Source organism: Calliphora vicina, chromosome 4, assembly GCF_958450345.1.
Source record: "Calliphora vicina chromosome 4, idCalVici1.1, whole genome shotgun sequence".
Taxonomy (NCBI): Eukaryota; Metazoa; Arthropoda; class Insecta; order Diptera; family Calliphoridae; genus Calliphora; species Calliphora vicina.
In genome coordinates this window covers 55,231,133-55,253,788 of record NC_088783.1, presented here as the reverse complement: position 1 = coordinate 55,253,788, position 22,656 = coordinate 55,231,133, and the positions used below count along the sequence as shown (strand labels likewise).

The 22,656-nt window shown below is 29.5% G+C and overlaps 2 protein-coding genes across 2 annotated transcripts in view; both read left to right on the top strand.

Moving 5' to 3' along the window:
- ZAP3 overlaps window positions 1–709 on the top strand; it is a 33,765-nt gene extending 33,056 nt beyond the window's left edge. Inside the window, exon 11 of the mRNA XM_065510101.1 lies at window positions 335–709. Coding sequence (XP_065366173.1) covers window positions 335–496 — 162 coding nt within the window. The 3' untranslated portion in view covers window positions 497–709. The remainder of the gene's footprint in view (window positions 1–334) is intronic.
- A 6,934-nt stretch (window positions 710–7,643) lies between these two features.
- Window positions 7,644–22,656, top strand: part of LOC135959019 (uncharacterized) — a 140,505-nt gene continuing 125,492 nt past the window's right edge. The window contains exon 1 of the mRNA XM_065510003.1: window positions 7,644–7,757. Within this exon, the coding sequence (XP_065366075.1) occupies window positions 7,703–7,757 (55 nt within the window). The 5' untranslated portion in view covers window positions 7,644–7,702. The remainder of the gene's footprint in view (window positions 7,758–22,656) is intronic.

Here is a 22,656-nt window from a genome sequence, read left to right as displayed (position 1 = left end):
TTATAGATGGCAGATATTAGATAGCTCGAGGTCTTTAGCTAGGTGCTACAATGATCCATGTACAACTTCATATTTTGAAATGTTACACAATCAGTAATATGTGAACATGCGTTACTGGTTGTCTTTAAATCAATTATTTCTTTTTAAATCTTTATTCCATTTCTACAACATTTATGCAGCTCAAAGACCACAAGTCGTTAGATTTTGAAGACCTTCGATCTTTAATATCACGCTTTATTGAAATTCAATCTTATCTTAACATTTCTCTATCTTTCATTTATATTCTGCTTTATTTCTCTATAATTTTTTCTCAATTTATTCAATTTTTTTCCAGGTCCGCTGGGCTGATATTGAAGAAAAACGTGAACAGGAAAAAATGCGTGCTGTTGGCTTTGTAGTTGGCCAAACCGATTGGAAACGTATGATGGATCCAAATGCAGCTAAACGTGCATTAAATAAAACTAAATATATTGAACGTGTTAATAAAAGGCGTTAAATAAGTTTAAAAACTTTCAAAATATCGCATTTATTGAAATGTTGAAAACATATTTAATTTTGTTTTAAATTTGCATGTCTGTTTTACAACAGGACTTTGATTTTTATATTTTAATAATTATTAAGTTCATTTATCCATGCCCCACCATCATTGATTTTATGCCTACGCATTTGTAATTTTATTAAATTAACGTTTTAATATTTAAACAAACAAAAAATTGTGTATTTAGATTTTATTATGTGTAGTTTAAACAAATGTCTCAATACGTATTCAAAAACAAATTTATTATTATATCGCACTTGATCAACAAGAGGGTATTAACTCAAAATTTTAAAATTTTCAGTAGAGGATAAAAACTGTTTGTGGTTACATTTTAAGAGAATTTGAAAATCTGAATACATCATAGTATGTAAATTCCATTTAAAAATATAATTACATTGTTTTTCTTTTAAATTTTTCCAATTATTGCAAAAAAAAACAGTTTTTTATTTTATTAACCATTTTTCTGAAAAAATGTGAACAATTTTATTATAAAAAGAGTCCCATTTCGAATTAAAATCATAAAGTAAAACAAATTTTATCAACAAAACAGTATCAACTCAAAATACAACCAAATATACATAAATAAAACAATTTGATTATTTTTAACTGGAATAAAGGCTCAACTCAAAATAATACCTTTTTGATGAAAATATACGATGCATTTCTATTTCAACTTTTGTATTAACTCAAAATAATACCTTTTTGTTGTATAAAAGTAGTCACTACATTATCACGAAAATGGTCTCAAATGTTGTTTTCGAGATGAAAGAGTAATCGGAATACGTTGAAATTTTTACAGTTGAAGTTTGATGTTGTTAGTTGATTTCTTGAAAAAAGTGAAATTTTCAAAATTTTGAGTTAATACCCTCTTGTTGATCAAGTGCGATATATGGTATATTGAATTTAAAATTTATTAAATATTAGTATTAAAATAAATGATTATATATAGCTCATGAAAAGGTAATTAAAAAACCAATAATATTCAGACAACTAATGAATAAAAATAGAAATATTTCTTTGGTATTATATTAAAAGTGTTTTAATTTATTTAATTTAGTTTACATTAGGTGGGATGTTATTAAATGGTTAAGGATAAATAAAATTACATATGTATTTAGTTTGTGTAAAGGGTCAGTAAAATATTGTCCTGGATAAGGCTTCATAATGGACACATAGCCCAGTTAGTTGAATTGCATAGCACATCTGCAGCAGCCTTTTATACTGTTCTGAATACTTCTCGCTTGGAACGCAGGTGATAGTAAATATCGTTCAGGACGTTTAATTCAAATAATTTTCAAAAATCATTGAATTTCTCTTTATAATCTATTGTTTATAAATAGAATATCCGCAAGATGGGAGTCACATTTGTTTACAGCTAAGCACAAAAACAATAACATCTGGCATGTTAAATAACGTATTTGGTTAAATTGTACAGGAATTCGATTTTTGTATCCAACATCTAATCCCTTTGTGTTATGGGGTGTACTGTAGAGAGTATTGAAATCAAATCACGTAACAAGGCCTTTAATTGGAATTCAACAACTGGATCTTCACTCCGGAACGACCTGAGTCCAACTCGGACAAATTGTCAACTCAACGACATCTATATCAACAGGCAGTATTTTCCTCAGGAATGCCAAAAATCTTCCTAAAATCTAGTCAATACTCGCAAACACAACAGAAAAAGTATTCATTAAATTGGAGATTCCGTTTCATAGCGTTCGTTGTGTCGGCACCAAATCGCACAACTGAATGGGTATTTTTTACCAGTATTACTTATCATAGGTTGTTTTTTGGGTCACCTCATTGTTGCAATCAAACATGTGTTCTCGATGAAATTTCTAGTCTGTGCAGATCCGTTAAAGTCCAGTTTACATTGTCCCACAAGAAATAGGATATGTTGTACGAATGAGATGATAGTCTTAACGAAATTGCAAAGATTTGTGACAAATCGTTTCCAACAATGAGTTATCTCATGAAATCAGCCCTAGGCGTTCTACTATCATGGGCGAGGAAAAACATTCTGAGGTTCATTCCGGCGAAGATCGAATTGTTAGATTTTATCACATGTTACAACATTGCTACCATTCTAAATTTGAGTTAAACCAAAACCTTTGGCGTAATTCTAGACTCTAAGATCTCGTGGAATTGTAATGCTGGACGGCGAATGCGAAAGGCACAACATGATTTTTAATTTTGTTAGATAGAGTTGGTGCCTCAAACGCTCTTGTCTGGTGGAAAGTGGTGCCCACTAAAACACACCTCTCCATTCTGAACAAGTTACGTATTCACCCTTATCGTGGTTGGCGTAAACGTCTTACGCCTACGACTGTTTCGTACTAGATTAAAGATAAAATGCAGACTGTTTCTTTAATCTAGTACGAAACTGTCGTAGACGTATGATGTTTACGCCAACCACGATAAGGGTGATTATTATTGATTTCATGGGTTCTACTCCCATGAGCAGTCTGACTCAAAGATTGAAAACTATAAAATCTAACTGGACAAAATTAATCACCCCTATCATGAAAAACATGTGAAATTTATGTTCCCATGAAATATCCATTTCCCTCGAAGGGAAAATTGCTATCGTGATATTACCCTAAACTTTTAATTCACAACAGTTGATTTTGTTCGTAACAGCTGTTTATTGTTTACAAAATTCCATCTAAAAATTTCACAACATGGGGAATTTTTTCACGTGAACAAAATTTATGAACGAAAAATGGGAAAAGGGAACATATTTCATGTGAAATATTGATTCCCGATAGGGGTGAATAAATCACGTTGGGTTCACTTCTCACTTATGAATCATATAAAAAATGAGTTCAAATATACATATAAACGGTTATAAAAAACCAACTTTTTTTCGCAATGTATTTTGGGAGTTTTTACCCATTCTTCAAAAATTTTCTTTCGTGAAAAAGTAGAAGTCATACTGGAAAAGTGAAAAAATTTATGGCGGTCGCAAGAATACGCAAGATGTTTTTGATTTACCTTGAAGTGAACACTTGAAATATTAATTCAAATATAGTTTAACACCGGAACTATCCGGAATAAACAGCTTTAACTGTACTTGAAAAAAGGAAATATTTTATTTTTTCTTTGTGTAGGTCATACTGGAAAAGTGAAAAAAAATGTATGGCGGTCGCAAAAATGCTCAAGATGTTTTTGATTTTCCTTAAAGTGAATACTTGACAGATTAACCCAAATATAGTTTTACAGCGGAACTATGCGGAATAAACAGCTTTAACTCTACTTGAAAAAAGGAAATATTTTATTTTTTCCAAATTTTCCAATTTCTGATATTCTCACAAAAAATAGTTTTTTTAATAGTTACAATGGAAATAATTAAATGAAAATTGTTGCATATTTCCTTGAAATAGAGCTTAATAATAATATAAAAAAATTATGACAATAAAATCACCGTAGTAGCCTTTTTAATCATAAACCAAAGTCACACAAAAAATACACTTCTCTTTGAAATCTTAATGTACTTGTTGACAACAACTGACTTTAAAGCTTAGTTTTTCCTAATCGGAGCTAAAAACCAAAAAAACAACATGAATTACAGTTCCCTATTGTATTGAGAAGCTCATTAAATGATCAGAAGGAATGTTGCCAGACATTTATTTTTTAATTTTGTCCAGCTAGATTTGTGATTTACCACAGTGTGCGACGCTATCTCTGTCTACAGTGAGGATTCAAAGAAGGAAAAGGGCACTGTCTCGGGAATTTTCTCCAATGAACTTGGCCTATTGGTTGCTCTGAGACCTCTCGATTCTTGCAGCGACTTTTAGGGGGGAATATATGTCATCGATATAGTCGCGAAAATAATCCCAGAATTAAATTTCGAGATGTCGCCTATTGATATTGACGTGGAATTGTAGAATTTGTATGGTCCACGTACCAATTTTAATACCCTTCATAATTTGTTCCATAATTTTTATTCGCGTCCCCATAAAGAATGTACAGTGGCGTCCAGCTATTTAGGGAATGTACATTGGCGGCCAGCTATTTAGCCAAAACAAAAGGGTCTGGGTATGAAATTTAGTGTTACTATTTTCGGTACATCCGCTGTTAATAACATGATAAGGCCGAAATTTGGTTTGAATATATTCTAATAATAAAAATATACTTATCAGGCCAATTTTAACCCCCTGTCTATACCTGATAAATTTGTATCATGATAAACGTCAAAATGGTTGTCAAGATACAAAATTATCAGGTATAGTCCCCATTTATTAGTATTATTGCTTCGTTATGACAAAATTGTTAGTGCTTTTGCTCAGACAACTTTGTCTTGACAACAAACGTCATTAATTGTTATGATCAATATTTGTCAAGTATAGACAGGGGGTAATCAATTTCTGGAAAAAAAATTTCGGAATAAAAACTACGGAATTGAAACCATTCCGAACGAAATGGAATGGTTTCAATTCCTTAGTTTTTATTCCGAATTTTTTTTTCAGAAATTGATTAAAATTTTAAGAAAATCAAATAAATATCAATTCCACTTTGAAAACTGAAAGTGGTTTCATTCCGAAAGAAATTTTCGTTTTACTTTTTGTGAAGAAGCAAATTTCGGAATTAATTCCACTTTCGATCGGAATGGAATTCTGTGACAGGCCTCTATATACAGTGACGGACAATACAATAGAATCACTACATATGAATTCGATTAAAGCGGTAAAACTACAAATTTGATTTTAAAATTTAAAATTTGTTCATTATATATTAATGCTCATAACGTAAACAATAAATAGAAAAAAATAAAATAAAAAAATAACACATTCTTATATTAAAAACGATGTCAAATCTAAAAGACTAAATAAAATATGCGACATTCAAATAGAATCAATCAGTCTTAAAATGATTAAAAATAAAAAATCATCATAAGAATTCGTTGTTTTCTTAATATTTTGTTGCATATCAATTATTTCTAATAATAGCACTTTTGGGGATTGAATTTAACAAAGTTTCGCATGTAGATCGGGAAATTGCATACCATATTTCCTGAATTTTCTGCCAAAGTTCTTCCTTGTTTTTCAATTTTTTAGGTCCGAGTTTGTCTTTTACTATTTTCCATAGGATTTAAGTCTGGTTATTGAGACGGTCATTCCATAACATGAATTTTGTTATATAAAAACAATTTTCGAGGGAAATGGATATTTCATGGGAACAAAATTTCACATGTTATTGCCGATAGGGGTGAATATTTCCCCAACCATGTTTAAACGTTTTTGGTTTTAGCCATTTTTTGGACGTCTAACCCATGTCTTATCATCACTACCAATTAAATTAATGGTCGTTTCGTCCGTCCACAACACATTTTGCCACTTCTTTATATTTTCTGGCCCACACCAATCCTTATTATTGCTCCTAGTTTTAAATGAAATATTGATAGTGATTCTTATTGTAATGTCCGTCACTGTATACTTTATAGGGTCGGAAAATCGAAAGGTCGAAAAGTCGACTTTTTGTTTCAACTATAGAACCCTAATATTGATATGATAAAATCAATATACCCCCTATTTTTTTTGGATAATTGAAAATGCAATATCTCTGGATTCTACGACCCTAAATTTTAATATTTTACTTACAGTAAAAATTATTATCTTAGTAGCAGAATAAAATACCGTTTTCGAAATATTCAGGCCTGTTACACATTTTGTTCGGAATGGTTTCAATTCCGAAGTTTTTATTCCGATCGATTTCGTTTCAGATTCTTCAGATTCCGTGTAATTTATTAATTCCAAAAATATTTCACAATTCTGTATTTCTGATTTTAATTTGACAGCGTTTTTCATATTAAAACAAACGTCTTCACATTTTTTTTGGTACAGAAATAGATTAAAAATTTTGGAAAACCAAACAATTAATTTGAAAACTGAAAGTGGTTTCATTCCGAAAGAAATTTTCGTTTTACTTTTTCTGAAGAAGCAAAATAAGAAATTAATTATACTTTCGATCGGAATGGATTTCTGTGACAGGCCTGATTAACATGCATTTTTTATCATTTATATGTATATCAGTTGGCACTATGTTTATTTAATTATGATCTCTTTCCATAAAAAACTTTTTACTAAAGGACCTATGTAAATATTTCTACACAACATTCTTTAATCTATTCAAAAATAAAGCGTCAAATTTTAACGGAAATATGTAAAATATATTTTTCGTCGTATATTCTATTCAACACATTTGCTTTTATTTTAGATTTAAAAACACAAACACATTTTAATATTTAAGGAAAGCTTTTTCCACTAAATAAATTTCTGCTAGTATTTCCTTTAAGTCACATTTCTACATCCTATTTCCCGACACAAAAAGGAATGAAAATAAAAGAAATAACAAAAACACTTGCTATTTTCCTTAAACTCATATAGAGAGAGTGAAAAAGAGAAGGAGAGTGAAAGAAAGGAGATAAACAAATTATTTTATTAAATATGTGTTTTTTTCATTTTGTTTATACACAACAAACACATTGTTATGAATGTCAATAGAAAATAACAGAAATGATAAATATGAAACTGAAATGTATTTGACAATACAGTCAGAGTGGAATTACACCACAGAGAGAAATTTAAGAGAAATTCAACATACCTAATAGCGAACAAATGTGAGCAAACAAAGTAAAACTCAATATAACTGTAAATGAAAGTTTAGTCGAGTGCAAATTGTCAAACATAACGGTCGTAAAATAGAAAGCAAAATACTTAAGCAATTTAAAAAAAAATTATTAGATTTTTGTGAAGAAAAGCTAATTTAAACGGCATAAATAAAAGAAAATAATTATAAATTTTATTTAAAAAAAAATGAAATTTTAAAGTTAGATTATTAAAAACCTCGACTAATTACATAAAAAACGGTTGTGTTTGATTTTTAGTTTCAAAAATAAGTTTTCAGTTTTCGTTCTGCTCCTTTGAAAAAGAAAGTTATATAAATTTTATAGTGCAACAACATGCAATGTTTTTTTTTTTTTTATTTGAATGTGAAAATTTAACAACAACAGCAGCACAATTCTAATAGAATTTTAAGTTAAAAAGCTGTAGTTAATAAAAAGTAATAAAATTGTAAGAAAAAAAAAAACATTTAGCAAACAAAAACAAGGAAAACAATTAATTAAACTATAAATTTGTTTAATATTAATATGGAATCAGTATGTCCAACTCCGTAGTTACATTGTCTTCATTTAATATATTATTTTTCACACAAGGTACGTAATCGAAACCAAAACCAAACTAAAATCTAATCTAATTAAATCCAATCAAACTAAATTAAACCAAAACCAAATTAAACTAAACGAACATAGATGATAGATATATTCATTCGAAAACAAGTAAAACTGAAATGTTATTTTACATAACACACTATGATGGAATCCACAACATCATGTTTTTTGTTGTCGTTGTTTTTGTTCCTTTGTATATCTACTTTTATACATTTGTTCGTATGGCCGTCGTCCTTACTTCCTTTTCACGTATCAAACCATAAAATAAAACAAAAAGAAAACTAAAACTAAACAACAAAAAAGGGCAAAAGCGACAACGACAACAATGAAACTATGTACATTTGCTAAAAAGAACAACAATAACAACAACATCGGCAAAAGCAACCATAACATTGAACAATAACAGTAGCAACAATAAACTCTGTACTAAACAACAGCAACAAAAGCATACCACCAACAATTCCATTCATGCTCCCAAAAGGAATTCAACTCCTTACTTGACTTCACCACTATTTTTGTGTTGTTGCTGTCAGTTTTTTTTTTGTATATTTTTTCAAGCTCTACATTTTTTAGGAGGTGTATTAGATTCTTCTTTATAATTGTAATATAATCCATTTGAAATTATTATTATTTTCCTAAAATATTGACCCCACTTTGAACCATTACTCCTTAAACTCGAATTTTGTGCAACATTTCTAGTTTGAAGTTACGCTTAAAATGGGACATGTCCTGGGATACCTTTACTGAGTTCCTACCTTTACCTTTCCACAGGCCGAAGTTGTGGACAGTTGGGTGGATTTGCCTCCCGTGGTACAAAATTGAATACCACTCAAGAGCGTTTTATCCATAGTGGCATGATGCCAAATCGGGCCTAAAATATGAAGCAGGACTGAGATCGAACAAATCTTAACATACATAAATGTTAATAAAAAAAGAAACCACTAAACCTACAGTTTTGATTATTTTTTTATTTAATTGAAATTATTGTTACAACTTACAAAAAATATTATTTTTACAGTTCTAATCAATAGTGATGAATTTATGAACCTTTTCCGGAAAACCTTAAATTAAGGTTTTCATTGAGCTTTCTGTCACTTTGTTCGAACAGGTAGTCCATCTCCGTTAAAAATCTATCACACTTTAGGACACCTTTTTTGAGCTCTTCAATTCTTTTTTAACAAGAGCCCAATAACTCCCCACTGGCCTTAGCTCCAGACACTGGCCTTAGCTCTATTTGTACCACTCAAGAGCTTGTTAACCATAGTGACAGGATGCCAAATCAGGCCAAAAATAAGTGGACACATTAAGAAGTCTTATGAATGGAAGCATCCTCTTTTGTAAACTTCCCTTGATGTAAATTTCGGTATCTATAGAGCACTTTGTAACAAATGTTTGGCTTCTTTAGCCGCAACTGAATATTTTTTTTTTAAATTTTCTGCTTTTGGGTCTTAAACATAAAAATATTGACCCGGAAGCTGTGAAAAATTTTCCAGAACATACGTTTCGTCATTACGTTTCGGTATATTTTTTGTGCTCTGACTTTGGCCTCTAAATTTTTAGCAGAGTTCAGCAACTTTTTGAGGCTTGTATGTTTTTAAACCTGCATTGGCTTTACCTTTTCGTACCAAATAGTCCGAGTACTGAGCTAAACGGACTGCTTTCCTAAAGGATGTGTTGGCAGCTTTTTTGAAAATGCTTTCTATTTATTGGCTTTAGAAACATCATGTGAACCATTCCTTCTACCTGAACCAGGTTTTCTATCAAAGGACAAGCTCTCCCGATACTGTTTAATAATATTGGAATCAGTTTGTCGGCAGACCTTTGATTTTTTGGCCAACTTTTTGTAGGACCAAATCAATTTTTTTCAAAAATTACAAGGTCCGACCAATAAATTTTGATAGAGGAGACAAAAAAAAGACACCTTTATCGGCGTTTTGAAAGTTTACATCTGAATTTCATTTGAGGGGGGGGGGTTAAAGTTTTCCAGCTGTTGCATATTCTTATTGTTAATCGGCATAAGAAACCATGTGATCCTTACAATTTAGGTATAAAATGTGTTAATTGTGCTAATTTATGTAAAATGTTTCGGTGAACATTTTTGTAGAATATGTTAACCCTCTAAAGCCTCAAGGCATAAGTCTTTTTTGTCCTTCTTTTAAAAAGAGCAAAAAACACCATTAAAACAGGGATTTAAGGGGTTAAAATGTTCCGCAAAAATATTATCCGTGAAATTTTACTCTAAGTCCCTGAATACACTAAAACGGAAAATTCAACCAGAAAGTCAGAAATAAGCTTGCCGCTTTGGTCCAATTGGATCAAAATTGGTAGTTTTAAGTTAACAAATTGACTTTTGGTAGTTTGGTTGGTTTGTTTCGATATTTGTCGCATTTTGGTAGGTTTTTTGAATATGTATTTTTAAGAACAAATTAACAAAAAACTTAACAAAAAAACTATGTTAATCCAAAATAATAAAATTATTTATAAAATATGAAGACAGAATTTTCTTAAATTTTTAGTTTAGTCCAGTAAATGTGTACATATTTAGTAGTGTTCAGTTCAAAAAATGCCAAAGGCCTAAGACTTTTAACGTATTATACATTTAATTTACACATTTTAAATATTTCAAAATTATAACACATATTATTTAAATTGTGTGTAGTCATGTTAAAAGACGTAATAAGTAGTGAGCAAAAACATTTTTCTTTTAAAATTTCAATAATTTATTTTCGTGAATGATTTTCAGAAGTGGGCAGCTATTACCAATTATGTACCGATCGCCATAAAACTTATTTGTGTTGAATTTTGTCGGGATACCAACACTTTTAGGAGTTTTATGCTCCTTAAAATAAGTTTTAGAAATGGGGCTTATAGTCAATTATAAAACGATTCACACACAATTTTTAGATGTGACATATTTATGATTGTAGTGTAATTAAATAATATTCATCCTCAGGGTAATGCTATAGCAGCAATAATATAATTTTAATTTAACTATTAATTTTGAAAGGAATCCAAATAGCATTTCACAAATATTTAAAATTTGGTAGGTTTTGGTAGTTTTTAATCTGAAATTTGGTAGGAAAAATATTTTATAAGTGGCAACGCTGGAAATAAGACACAACAAAAGAGAGTTAATTTCGCATTTATTAAGAATTTTATTTTAAAGTACACCAAAAATTTAGCATGAAAAAAATAGATAAAATCACTAATATCTCTATTATTTTACCTGGGTTAAAAGTTTTAATGAAAAACGTGTGTTAAGAATTTTTCGATCTCACTCCTTATTTCTATATTTATCGTGCCTGATGTTCAAATGAGTGTCTTCTTTTACAACAACTGCAAATTGCTTGTCACACAAGAAACTTCTTGGGGAATTTTGGTTGTTTTTTTGTCCGGTATTCTTCTTAAACATTATTAACTCGTCCATTAGCACATAAAAATCTTGAACCGAAAGTTGTGAAAACTCATCACCATCCAGGTGTATTTTTTTTTATAAAATTTGACATACAATTTTTCGCTCGTTCTTTTGCTTCTAAGTTTTTAACGCATTGCGATCTTGAACTTTATACAACTTCAACCCAGCATTAGCTTTGGCTCTGCGCGAGAAAAGAGAAAAGAATCAGCATTTAACTTTACGAGCTTCTTTTGAGCTGTTCGGTGCTCTTCGAAAGAGTAGTTCGACTTATTTTGCCTTTCCAATATCAGTTAGAACTTTTCTTCATCCTAATTCAACTTTTCTTCCAATGTTCAAGTCTTCCTTATACTGTTTAATGACTTTTGAAACAGATCCTTTGCTATTTTTTTGAAAGTCCATATTGGACTTTTTTGAAAAGTTTGAATTATTTTTTCACGTACTTTTTTTTCGGTGACCATTTTGACCGAAATAACAGTTGAAAATGATTGATTTAGAAATGATAATATCTGATGTATTTTTAAAAGCTAACGTGATTAAAAAAAAATTATCTGTTGGACCAATTTTAAGTTTTTGTTGGAATAGTGTGTATAAGTTTTTTCTGAATCTCTTTTTTATATCTAGATAACGTACATTTCGAATATTTAACAAAAAGTATTATTTGAAATGTGTAACTTTTTGTCATACTCCACGTATGATTAATAATTGATTTATAAAATTAAAACTCATACGCCACAGGGTTCATGAAATTTGGTTTTCATTTAAACGCACGGCCAATTTATTTGATTTGATTTTCAGTGATCTAAAATGTTGAACATTTTAGCAAAATCAGATAACGTTTAGAATTAGAAGTTGCGCATTTTATTTGAAGTTTCGTGTATTTTTTTTTAATGGCGTATTCGTTTACATCGACAGTTTCGTACTAGTTTAAAGATAAAATATTTTTCTAATCAAGTACGAAAACGCTTATGCCAACCGCGCTAAGGACAATTGTATCTCTGGGTTGTTTATTTACGATATTGTAATTTTAAATTTCTGGAACATTATTAACCATTTTACATCTGGGGTCAAAATGGTTCAAGGAAGCCAAGTAAGACCTCTACACTAAAAATTATTAAAAATATATTGGGTATATGACTTAAATGTGCGGTATTTTTTTTAAAATTTTAGCTTTTATTTTGTAACATTTGAACAATGACCCATATTATGTATGTCGTTCTCGACACAAAGTCACGTTGACAATAAATAAATTGTGTATGTTTCGTCGATATCGAAATTTACTATAAATACCCTACACAGAGAAAATAGATTCGTGTTCACAACCGAATTTGTCGCCAATCGAATTTGGTCGGTTGCACGTACTATCACAAAATTCGATTGGGATGACTGAATATATGGTAGCTGTGTTATTCTGTTGCTGAATTAATAGTAGACTCAACTGTTTGAAATAAAATAATTCGGTAGTAAGGACAGAATCTGGTAGTAGGGATAATTACTATTTTTTCTAGCACATGAAATAAATTAAGGACTTTTAACTTTTCACCCATTTATTGATAAAAATAGAATGTGTTTATTCTTAAAATATGTACAGAATCTTAATATATAAAGAACAATTCATCTTATGTGAAAAATTGCGTAATTAACATTACAGTAATTTCACTTTTTTGAATTTTTTCAATAGGTAGTTGCATCTTTCGCATGGTAGGTGGTGATATGTAAACATGTATGTATATGAGGCTGGTATACAACTTGAATAATCTTGACCTTTCTGCGTCCTTAAATAAAATTGAGGAAAACTACATTCAGAAAGACAACATAAGAACGAAAGATTAACATACATTTTAATACGTAGACAAATTTATCCATTTTACTTTATTGAACTAAATAAATATCGACGTTCATAGGCAGACTCCTCGCAACTAACTTCCAAGATGAGATATAGTGCTAAACGATTCCTTATCATACAGATGTGATTGTTATGAAACCTAAAAAAATATGTGAACACATCTTTAGTGAATAATTTAAGATAAATCCAATAAACTCACCCTTTCATGTCCATCTCCTAATTTGTTTGTTTTAAAAGTTATTTGATCTTATTTGTTAAAATTTTTTAATTGAAAAATATTTTAAATAGAATAAATTATTTTGTGAATTTTAATTTATTTTATACAAACTACATGATTTGTCAAAAATTTCTACAGATAGAAATTTTTCTTTCGGTTGAGAACACCGAATTTGAATTTTTCATATCGCAATCAAATTTTACGATTACAACTACTAATATTTGGGGATTAAACGAATATTGCTGAATTTAATTTAGTCATAGCAGACGAATGAAGAACTTAAATTTTAGAAAACGTTAACTTGGTTTATGTGACCAACTTTAGTATTGTCAGAACCATAATTCGATTGAAATTGTGTTTTTACAATTCTTATCATAGAAAATCTATTGAAATTATAGTTTTTTAATTGTGATACCTTAATTTCAGTTCATCTTATTAAATATTTAAAATGGGAACTGATTTCCAATCGAACTCTTTTCTGTGTGTACATTTATTCAATGGCCTAGTCTATGTTGTTTATATTAAAATTAAAAAAAAAAATAAATCAAACATTTTATTTTCTTGTTTTCAATTGTTTAAGTTTCGAAACACCAAATAAAATTTTAATTTACTTTTACAATTTTGGTTTTTATTTGCCATTACGATTGTACACGTAAGAAATATAATTAAATCTATCTGAACGTGGTGTGCCATTTATAAAAGTTTATATGTTCTAATTGGAGAGTGTTAGTACGTCATACGCTTTTACATTCATACAATGAGATTCTGTTACTAAGGTTAATTTTAAACCAACACTGTGACCAGGACATTATGTCATGATAGGAGACCTTGTGAATTGATCAATTGTATAATATTTAACAGGTCCCTTTCATAATTTTTTTAAAATGTTTTTGTCTCTCATTTAAAAGGTAAAAAAGAATGTAGTACACATAAATCGACTTGATGGGTCAACTTTTGACCAATCTCAATGTTTTCTCTCTTTTGTTATGTCATAGTTATTTACATTTGTTTTTGTTTTACTACTTAATATTTCAAGTTTTTCTTTCTTTTTATGTAAACAAATAACAGTAAAAACAATTATCTTAGCTTTTTATTTCCTTCCTCTCTCTCGCACTCTCTCACTCTAACTGTGTATCTCTGTTACGAATGTAATGAGATCAACAACATTGATTTTATTTGTTTTTTGTTTTCTTCTTTATTTAAGTCAGTTGTAGTTGTTCTTTTTGCCTTTTCTTAATGTTATTGAAGCTTCTTAATTTTGTTTTTATGATTTCTATTTTTGTGTTGCAAGTTTTAATAAAATTAAATGGAAATTTAATTTTATTTTAACATTGCAATACACACCCAGAACAAGGACGGTGTTGGTTGTTATTTTTTTTTTTATTTTGTTTGTTTTACAAATTTGTGTTGTCCTTTTTGTTGAAAAAAACAAAACATGAAATACAAAACAAAAACATTATTATGGTAGACCACAAGCCTTTACAAGTGTTGCAGTACATGTACATTTGCTATGTGATGCTATGTTTTTACAGGACAACATGGTGTTTTAAAACCTTCACCAACACTTGTGGTGAATGAGAGGAAAGGGTACATGTTTGTAAGTTTATCATTCCGTGTGTAACACTGATAATTATTCATCAAAGATCATATAAAGTATATATATTTATGATCAATTGAGCTATGTTCGTCTATTTGTCTGTGTAAAACCCTCTCACGTCTAAAATATACCATTGCAATTAGTGAGATTCTCCCAAAGCTATTTAACATTGTCCTAAGCAGTTCAGTATTGAAAATCAGCAAACTCGGTTCAGTAGAAAAAAAGTTAAGTACCAAATTGTGAGACAACCTCGGACAATTTTGTGTATTTTCCATAACATAAACAAAGTACCATTAGAATAAAGAAAAGTGACCCTTTTTTATACTCGTCACCTCTTGAGAAGGGTATATATAAGTTTGTCATTCCGTTTGTAATTTCCACAACATAATTTTCCGACCCTATAAAGTATATAAATTCTGGATCCTTATAGATAGCGGAGTCGATTAAGCCATGTCCGTCTTTTGTCTTTTGTGAGGATACCAACATTTTTAAGCGATTTATGCAAGTTAAAGTGATTTTCGGAAGCGGGTCTATATGGGAGCTATGACTAATTATGGACCGATCGTAACCAAATTTGCTGATATGAATTTTGTATATATAAAACTTATTTGGAGCGCAATTTGTGGAGATACATTTATATATTAAACACTTATGACCGATAAAGTCCAATTTCGGAAGCACATTTGTATGGGGGCTAGGTGAAATAACGGACCGATTTCAGCCAGTTTCAATAGGCATGGTCCTTGGGCCGAAAAAATAATATGTACCAAATTTGATCGAAATATCTTCAAAATTGCGACCTGTACTCTGCGCACAAGGTTTACATGGACAGCCAGTCAGCCGACCAGACGGACGGATGGGCGGACGGACATCGTTTAATTGGGGTCTTACATTTACTACAACAGTGCAAAAATGGATTTAATCCTTTAAGAGCACTTGGGGTCAAAATGGCTGTGTTTTTCGTGATTTTAAAAGTCGAGGGTAATTTGTACCCCAAGTGCTGCTAGGGGTTAATTTCCATTTTTGTGTTGTTATTTTAAATTCTGGACTTTATGTTATACTTTTCTCAAGTTTCATTAAAATAGGCCCAAAAATATATAACATTTCGCTATCTTTTCTTTAGAAATTCCAAATATTGAAAAATTTTACCTTTGACCTTCACGATTTAAGGGTATCGTTTTCCGATTTTAGTAAAACTTTCAGACCATATTTAAAATTACAAGGACTATAATATTATGAATAGGTTTTACTTAAAATTTATAACATTAAGGAAATTGGGCTCATTCGCCTAAATATGGACAAAAAATTAGTTTTTCTTGAAAATCGCAAAATTTAAATCGCAGGTACGGAAAAACTGTAAGAGGTATTGACATAATTTTTTCATATTTTTATTCCCAATAAATCCCAATGTGATGATCAAAAAATTCTGAAATTTGTTTAACAAAATTTTTAAAAATTTGAAAATGGAGATTTGAAACAGCCGTTAAAAATAATAATTTTTTTTGGCCATACCTTCGAATAGGTTAACGGTATCCTACGAAGACAAAAACTCATACACAAGTAAATATGGATATATTTTAAATAAAAATTAGCTTTTATTTTAATTTTTCTCGAAATATGTTAATTTTTTTTCGTAAATTTTTTGTTCAAGTGGCCTGAAACACGTTAATGGTCTGGCGAATTTGTAATAACTTTAACATTTTTGAACCAAATTTTGTCATTTATATCTCATTACAACGATAATTACGTACACATTTCGATTATTTTGCAGTCAATTGCAAAAGTATTTATTTAGTAGCAAAATTTTTAAAATATCTGAAAAATTTGAATTTTTTCCGAATTTTGGCGATAATACAGTTTTTGGGTCATTTTGACCCAAAGGAGATGCAGGGTTAACTTCCAAAAAAATTGTTTTAATGTAATATTCATTAATATAAATAAATCTATACATTTCTAGAAAACAATGCAGAAATTTAACGAGTTTCACCTATTTATTCCATATAAATAGTAAAATTTTGCATATATCTGAACTTTGACCTCGATGCGCGTCCAGAAATCGTTAACCGATTTGGCTCAAATTTTCAGCACTTAACTTTTAGGCCTAGTGTCACAATATTCTACCCGGCACTCTTCAAAATTTTAACAAAAAAATTTTTCCATACAACTGATTGTCACTCTAGTGCACACATTAAACTGGAAATTTTTTTAATTTCGCAAACTATGCTTTCTATAGTAAAAATAAAAATATTTTAAAATATTCTCGTTAAATAAACTATAACACTAAATTGTTTATTTTGTTTACTCTTACAACAATTTGCCATTTCGTTTTATGTCTAAAATCCTGGAAATGCTAAAATTTAATTCAACACAAAGGTTCTTTGTTTTTATGCGCAATTTGTTGGTATTAATCAAAATTTCAATTTGCTACAGAAACGCTACCATGAGCATAATTTTTTATAATTCTCTTATTTACAATTACACTTTTATGTTAAACACGAGGGTTGTTTCATAATGCCGAACTCATTTACAAACATTCTCACACAAACTTTTATACATAGCCCAGCATTTAAGCAAGTAGTCAATGTATCGATTATGGACAGTAATTGTTACTAATGTCTGATCACTTGTCTAACTCTAAATGATATATTTCGGGACATTTGACACGTGTGTACTCTTTGTAGTGCAGAGAGAAGTCAATTGGTTACTTTATACATCCCGGGTAAACTAGCGTGAAGTCAATTGTCACTTAAGTGTATCTAAGTAATCTGTAATGTGTATTCATTTGAAACGTTTTTTTGGACTCCATTTTTTGTAAGTAATTGTGTTGAAATAATTCTCATACAGTTGAACTAGCGTGTATACAGTTGTCACTTTAGTGTCTCTAAGTAACCTAGAGTGTAGTCACTTTTAACGTTTATTTTGTACTGCTCTTTCGAAAGTAGTTATTCCACCCACCAGAAGTAATCTATTAGCCAGTTGCCCGAGGATGGATAGTTTACAAATAATCGGTTATTGGACTGTCTATGAGGCAGTCTATTTGAGGTCAATTAACATGTTAAAATAACTAGTTATGTAGCTGATCATGTAATCAATGACTCTATGTAACCGATATAGGAATCCAATGCTATTTTGGACCAGCTATGAATTGACCCCTTCTTAGGACACGCACATATTAAAATAACTAATAACGTAACTGCCCAAGTGATAGGTAAAATCACTAGTTCGGGACAGTCACCAATAACTGCTGGGTACTTACATTAATAATACCATATTTACTAAAATTGTGTAACTTTTGAGACTCGCTGGCGTATTAGTAACATTTATTTCCTTTTTAAATATAATAATTTATTTATATTTATTTTGTCTTTTAACTCACTAACGTTGGTCTGTCTGTCTGACATGTGAATCTGTCTGTCTGTACGTTCAAATGTGTATAAAAGTGAAAGTTTTCTTTTGTTTGTCTTTATTTTTTTTTTACTGTTTTATTTATTTTAATTTTTTTTATGTTGCCGTATGAATGTAAGTACCATCATCCATGGCGGCCTTTTGTTGTTTTCCAAATTAGTTTTTTCCTTGTTTTTCTGTGTTTGTATTAATGTTAACAAAAGATACTTGTCTCGCACACAAACACTTTTCAACTAAAACTTACATGGATATGTATGTAAGTCTGTATGTATGAAATGTGTAGAAAAACCATATATACAAAACATAACATATTTTTCATTATATTTACTTACCATGAAACATTTTATTTAACATTTTTGTTCTGTTGTATTGTGGTCTTGCTTCATTTTTCTTTTCCTTTATATTGGCCTTAGTACAGTAGTGGACAAAACAGATATTTCAACAAATCTTTTTTTTTTTTTGGCTGCTATTAGAGTTAAACAATTATAGAAAGAATCTAGAGCTAAAAGGTTTAATACACATACTTTCTTCCATTTGAGTTAAATCGTTTTGCATAGGGCCTCTTTCTAGGAAGCACCCAGAGTTATACAAGTTTAGTTTAGTTTGTAAGAATGAAACTGCTTAAATTTGTACCGTCCATAGAGACCAAAGCTGTTCAATATGATTCATTTTCCATTTCCCCATAATCTTCTACCCCAAAATACTGTAATATTTGTTCTCTATATTCTAGGTATTCCACTTTCATACCATGATATATACCAGTAGGGCTTAAGCATCTGTCAAGTTCTGAAATAAATAGGATTAAGTATATTAAATCGTATAGTTATTTGATAGTTCAGGGAATTTACATAAAAATATGTGTGTGCTCCTCTCTGCACCATCAACATTTATGCTGTTATGAACATTGTTTATAAATATGACAACATTAACTGTTAAAGTTGCTAAAATCTCTTGGTGGTCATTGTGGAAATAGAACATTCTAGTTTTGTCCGTTATATAATTCATGAATCTACTAGAAGATTGCTATGTAATGGTCCATGTATCACGTGATTCGAAATTTTTTATAATTCAATTCGAAATTTTCTGGATATGGTTTGTAAAGTAAAAAAATCATGGTAAAACTAACAACACTGCCTCCTTTTCAATTCCCATTTTTTAAGTGTAACAATTTTAGAAAAACTCAAAGAATAACATTTTACTGACATCTTTTCACTTCTCATGTTTCTTAAAAAGAAACATTTTTTGGAGAAACTTGAATAGCTAACAACACTGCCTCCTTTTCACTACTCAAAAAATTCCAGTATCAATTGTATTCATTTACATATTTTTATACCTTCGTGAGAAGGGTATATATAAGTTTGTCATTCCGTTTGTAATTTCTACATTTTTCATTTCCGACCCTATAAAGTATATATATTCTGGATCCTTATAGATAGCGGAGTCGATTAAGCCATGTCCGTCTGTCTGTTGAAATCAATTTTCTGAAGACCCCAGATATCTTCGGGATCCAAATCTTCAATAATTCTGTCAGAAATGTTTTCGAGAATTTTCGAGAAATGGCTGAGATATGAGGAAAAAACCAAGACAACCTCGATTTTTGACCTATATCTGGATTACTAAGACATTAATATAGACAATATGGATATCTAATGATAGATATTTCAAAGACATTTGCAACGACGTATATAAGACCATAGTAAGATGGACCTACAATGGGTCAAAATCGAAAAAAAAATTTTAACCCGAATTTTTTTTTCCCAAAAAAAATTGAAAAAAACAAAAAAAAAAATTTAAATTTAAAATAACAATCGAAAAAAAAAATTTTCCAAAAAATTAAAAAAACAACTGGAAAAAAAATTAAATTTTGTTTACCTAAAAATATTTAAAATTTTGAAGTATAATTTGGTGAAGGGTATAAAGATTCGGCACAGCCGAATATAGCACTCTTACTTGTTTTTTTTATAAAATCCTTTCACATTTTTTATTTTACTCCTTGACTATTTACCCCAGGGTCATATAAATAGTAACAGCGAGTTTCAGTCATTCAGTTTATCATAGGAAATAAAAACCACCGTTTTTAAGAGGTAAAAACGTAACAATATTTAATTATGTTTTGCAATAAGACTAATGATCATCATCAGTTGCCTTTTATCCATTTCCAAAAGTTACTTACTGTATTTGAATTTGAAATTTCAGTTTCTATATTATCCACGATCGTGAGAGGTGAATCAGTTCCAGTTCGGTACAGGTTTCCTGTGATGGTCTGGACAAGGGGAAAAATGCATTTTTTTCAGTTTTTTTTTAAAATGTTGTTATTAAGTAATTACTTTTGCAATTTAATTTAAAAGAATCGAAATGTGTACGTAATTGTCGTTCTAATGAGATATAAAGACAAAAATTGGTTAAAAAATGTTAAAGTTATTAAAAAATCGCCAGGCCATTAACGTGTCTCAGGCCACTAGAACAAGAAATGTAGAAACAAAATTAACATATTTTGGGAAATATTAAAACAAAAGTTTATTCTTACTTAAAATATATCCATATTTACTTGAATATGAGTTTTTATCTTCATAGGATACACTTAACCTGTTCGCAGGTATAACCAAAAAAAAAATATTTTTTTAATGGCAGTTTCAAAACTCCAATTTCAAATTTTTAAAAATTTTGTTAAACAAATTTCAGAATTTTCTGATCATCACATGGAGATTTATTGACAACATAATAGGGAATAAAAATGTGAAAAAAGTATGTCAATATCTCATATAGTTTTTCCGTACCTGCGATTTAAATTTTGCGATTTTCGAGAAAAACTAATTTTTTGGCCATTTTTTGGCGAATGAGCCGAATTTCCTTACTGTTATGATTTTTAAGTAAAACCAATTCAGAATATTATAGTCCAGGTCAATTTAAATATAGTCTGAATGTTTTACTAAAATCGGAAAACGCTAAGCCTTAAATCTTGAGGGTCAAAGGTAAAATGGAAATTAACCCTTGATGAATCTTAAGAAAAATATAAAATGAAGTCTAGTATTTACAATAGCAGTACAAAAATGGAAATTAACCTTTAAGAGCACTTGGGGTCAAAATTACTGTGTTTTTCGTGATTTTAAAAGTTCAGGGTCATTTGGACCCCAAGTGCTATTAAGGGTTAATTTCCATTTTTGTGCTGCTATTGTAAATACTAAACTTCATTTTATATTTTTCTTAAGTTTCATCAAAATCGGCCCAAAAATATATAATATTTCGCTATCTCTCCATGAAAAATGTCTGTTTCAACATTTCAAAAAAATTAATTCTAAGGGACACTCTAATGTGTATGTTATTTAATTTTACTTTACTTTTGATTGCAACTGTAGTTTTTGTTAAAAAAGAAAATAAGCAAAAGAAGATAAAACAACACAAAACAATATGAAAAACTTAGTTTATGTTTTGTACATCAAATATTTAGATGGTTTAACATAAAAACATATAAAAAAAATATTAATGATGACGAACCCAATATGAATTGTATTTCCCTTTTTTGGCATAATTTCTTTCTAACATTTAGTCTTTGAATTCGTTTCTTTTTAAACAAAACATGATGTTGATGTTCATAAAAAGCTTTAAGCAAATATTTATTAAAATTGTATAACCATCATAGATTTTAGTGTTTTGTTTTTTCTCGAGTCTGACAAAAAATCATTATTGATATAATAAATACTAACGAAATTTATCTTGGCAAAAAGTTTTTATCTAAATGAGGTTTATTTAGGTGATTTACAAGACAAGATTTTTTAAAGATATTAGATTTTATTGCAGCTCTTTGAAATTTTGTTACGTTTAAATAAAATGTTGCTCATAAAATGTTAGTAAATCAAACATAGTTTCTGTTGATACAATATTTCCAATTATTTTAGATTGATGTTATTTGTAACTTTTGATAAACTAAAAAGAAGATTCTTAATAAAAGTTAGTTTTTAGAGGTTTATTAGAGTTTATTTTTCTTATGGCTTTTAACATTTCCGGAGGAATATAAAAACACAACTACGAATAGGACATTTACTCAGTGGAACATTAACGTTACCAAGTTGTGTAATGGTTGCTTGCAATATTCATCATGTTAATAATTTTCTATTAGTAAAAACATATACTTATCAACAATGTTGATAACACGCTGTTATTAACATTGTTTATAAGTATGATAACATTAACTGTAAAGCAGATTTAAAAACTCTCGGTGATTTTTGAGGAAATATTAGAGTTTTTCCGTTAGAGAATTCATGAAACTACTAGAAGATGACACTGTGTATATACATAGTAACAGCTAGCTGCAGTCAGTATGTTATCGTAGGCGCTGTTAGAGTTAACATCAACTTTATTAATAGTGTTTTCTTGAAAATTATAAAGTGTATGTATTAAAAGAGAATG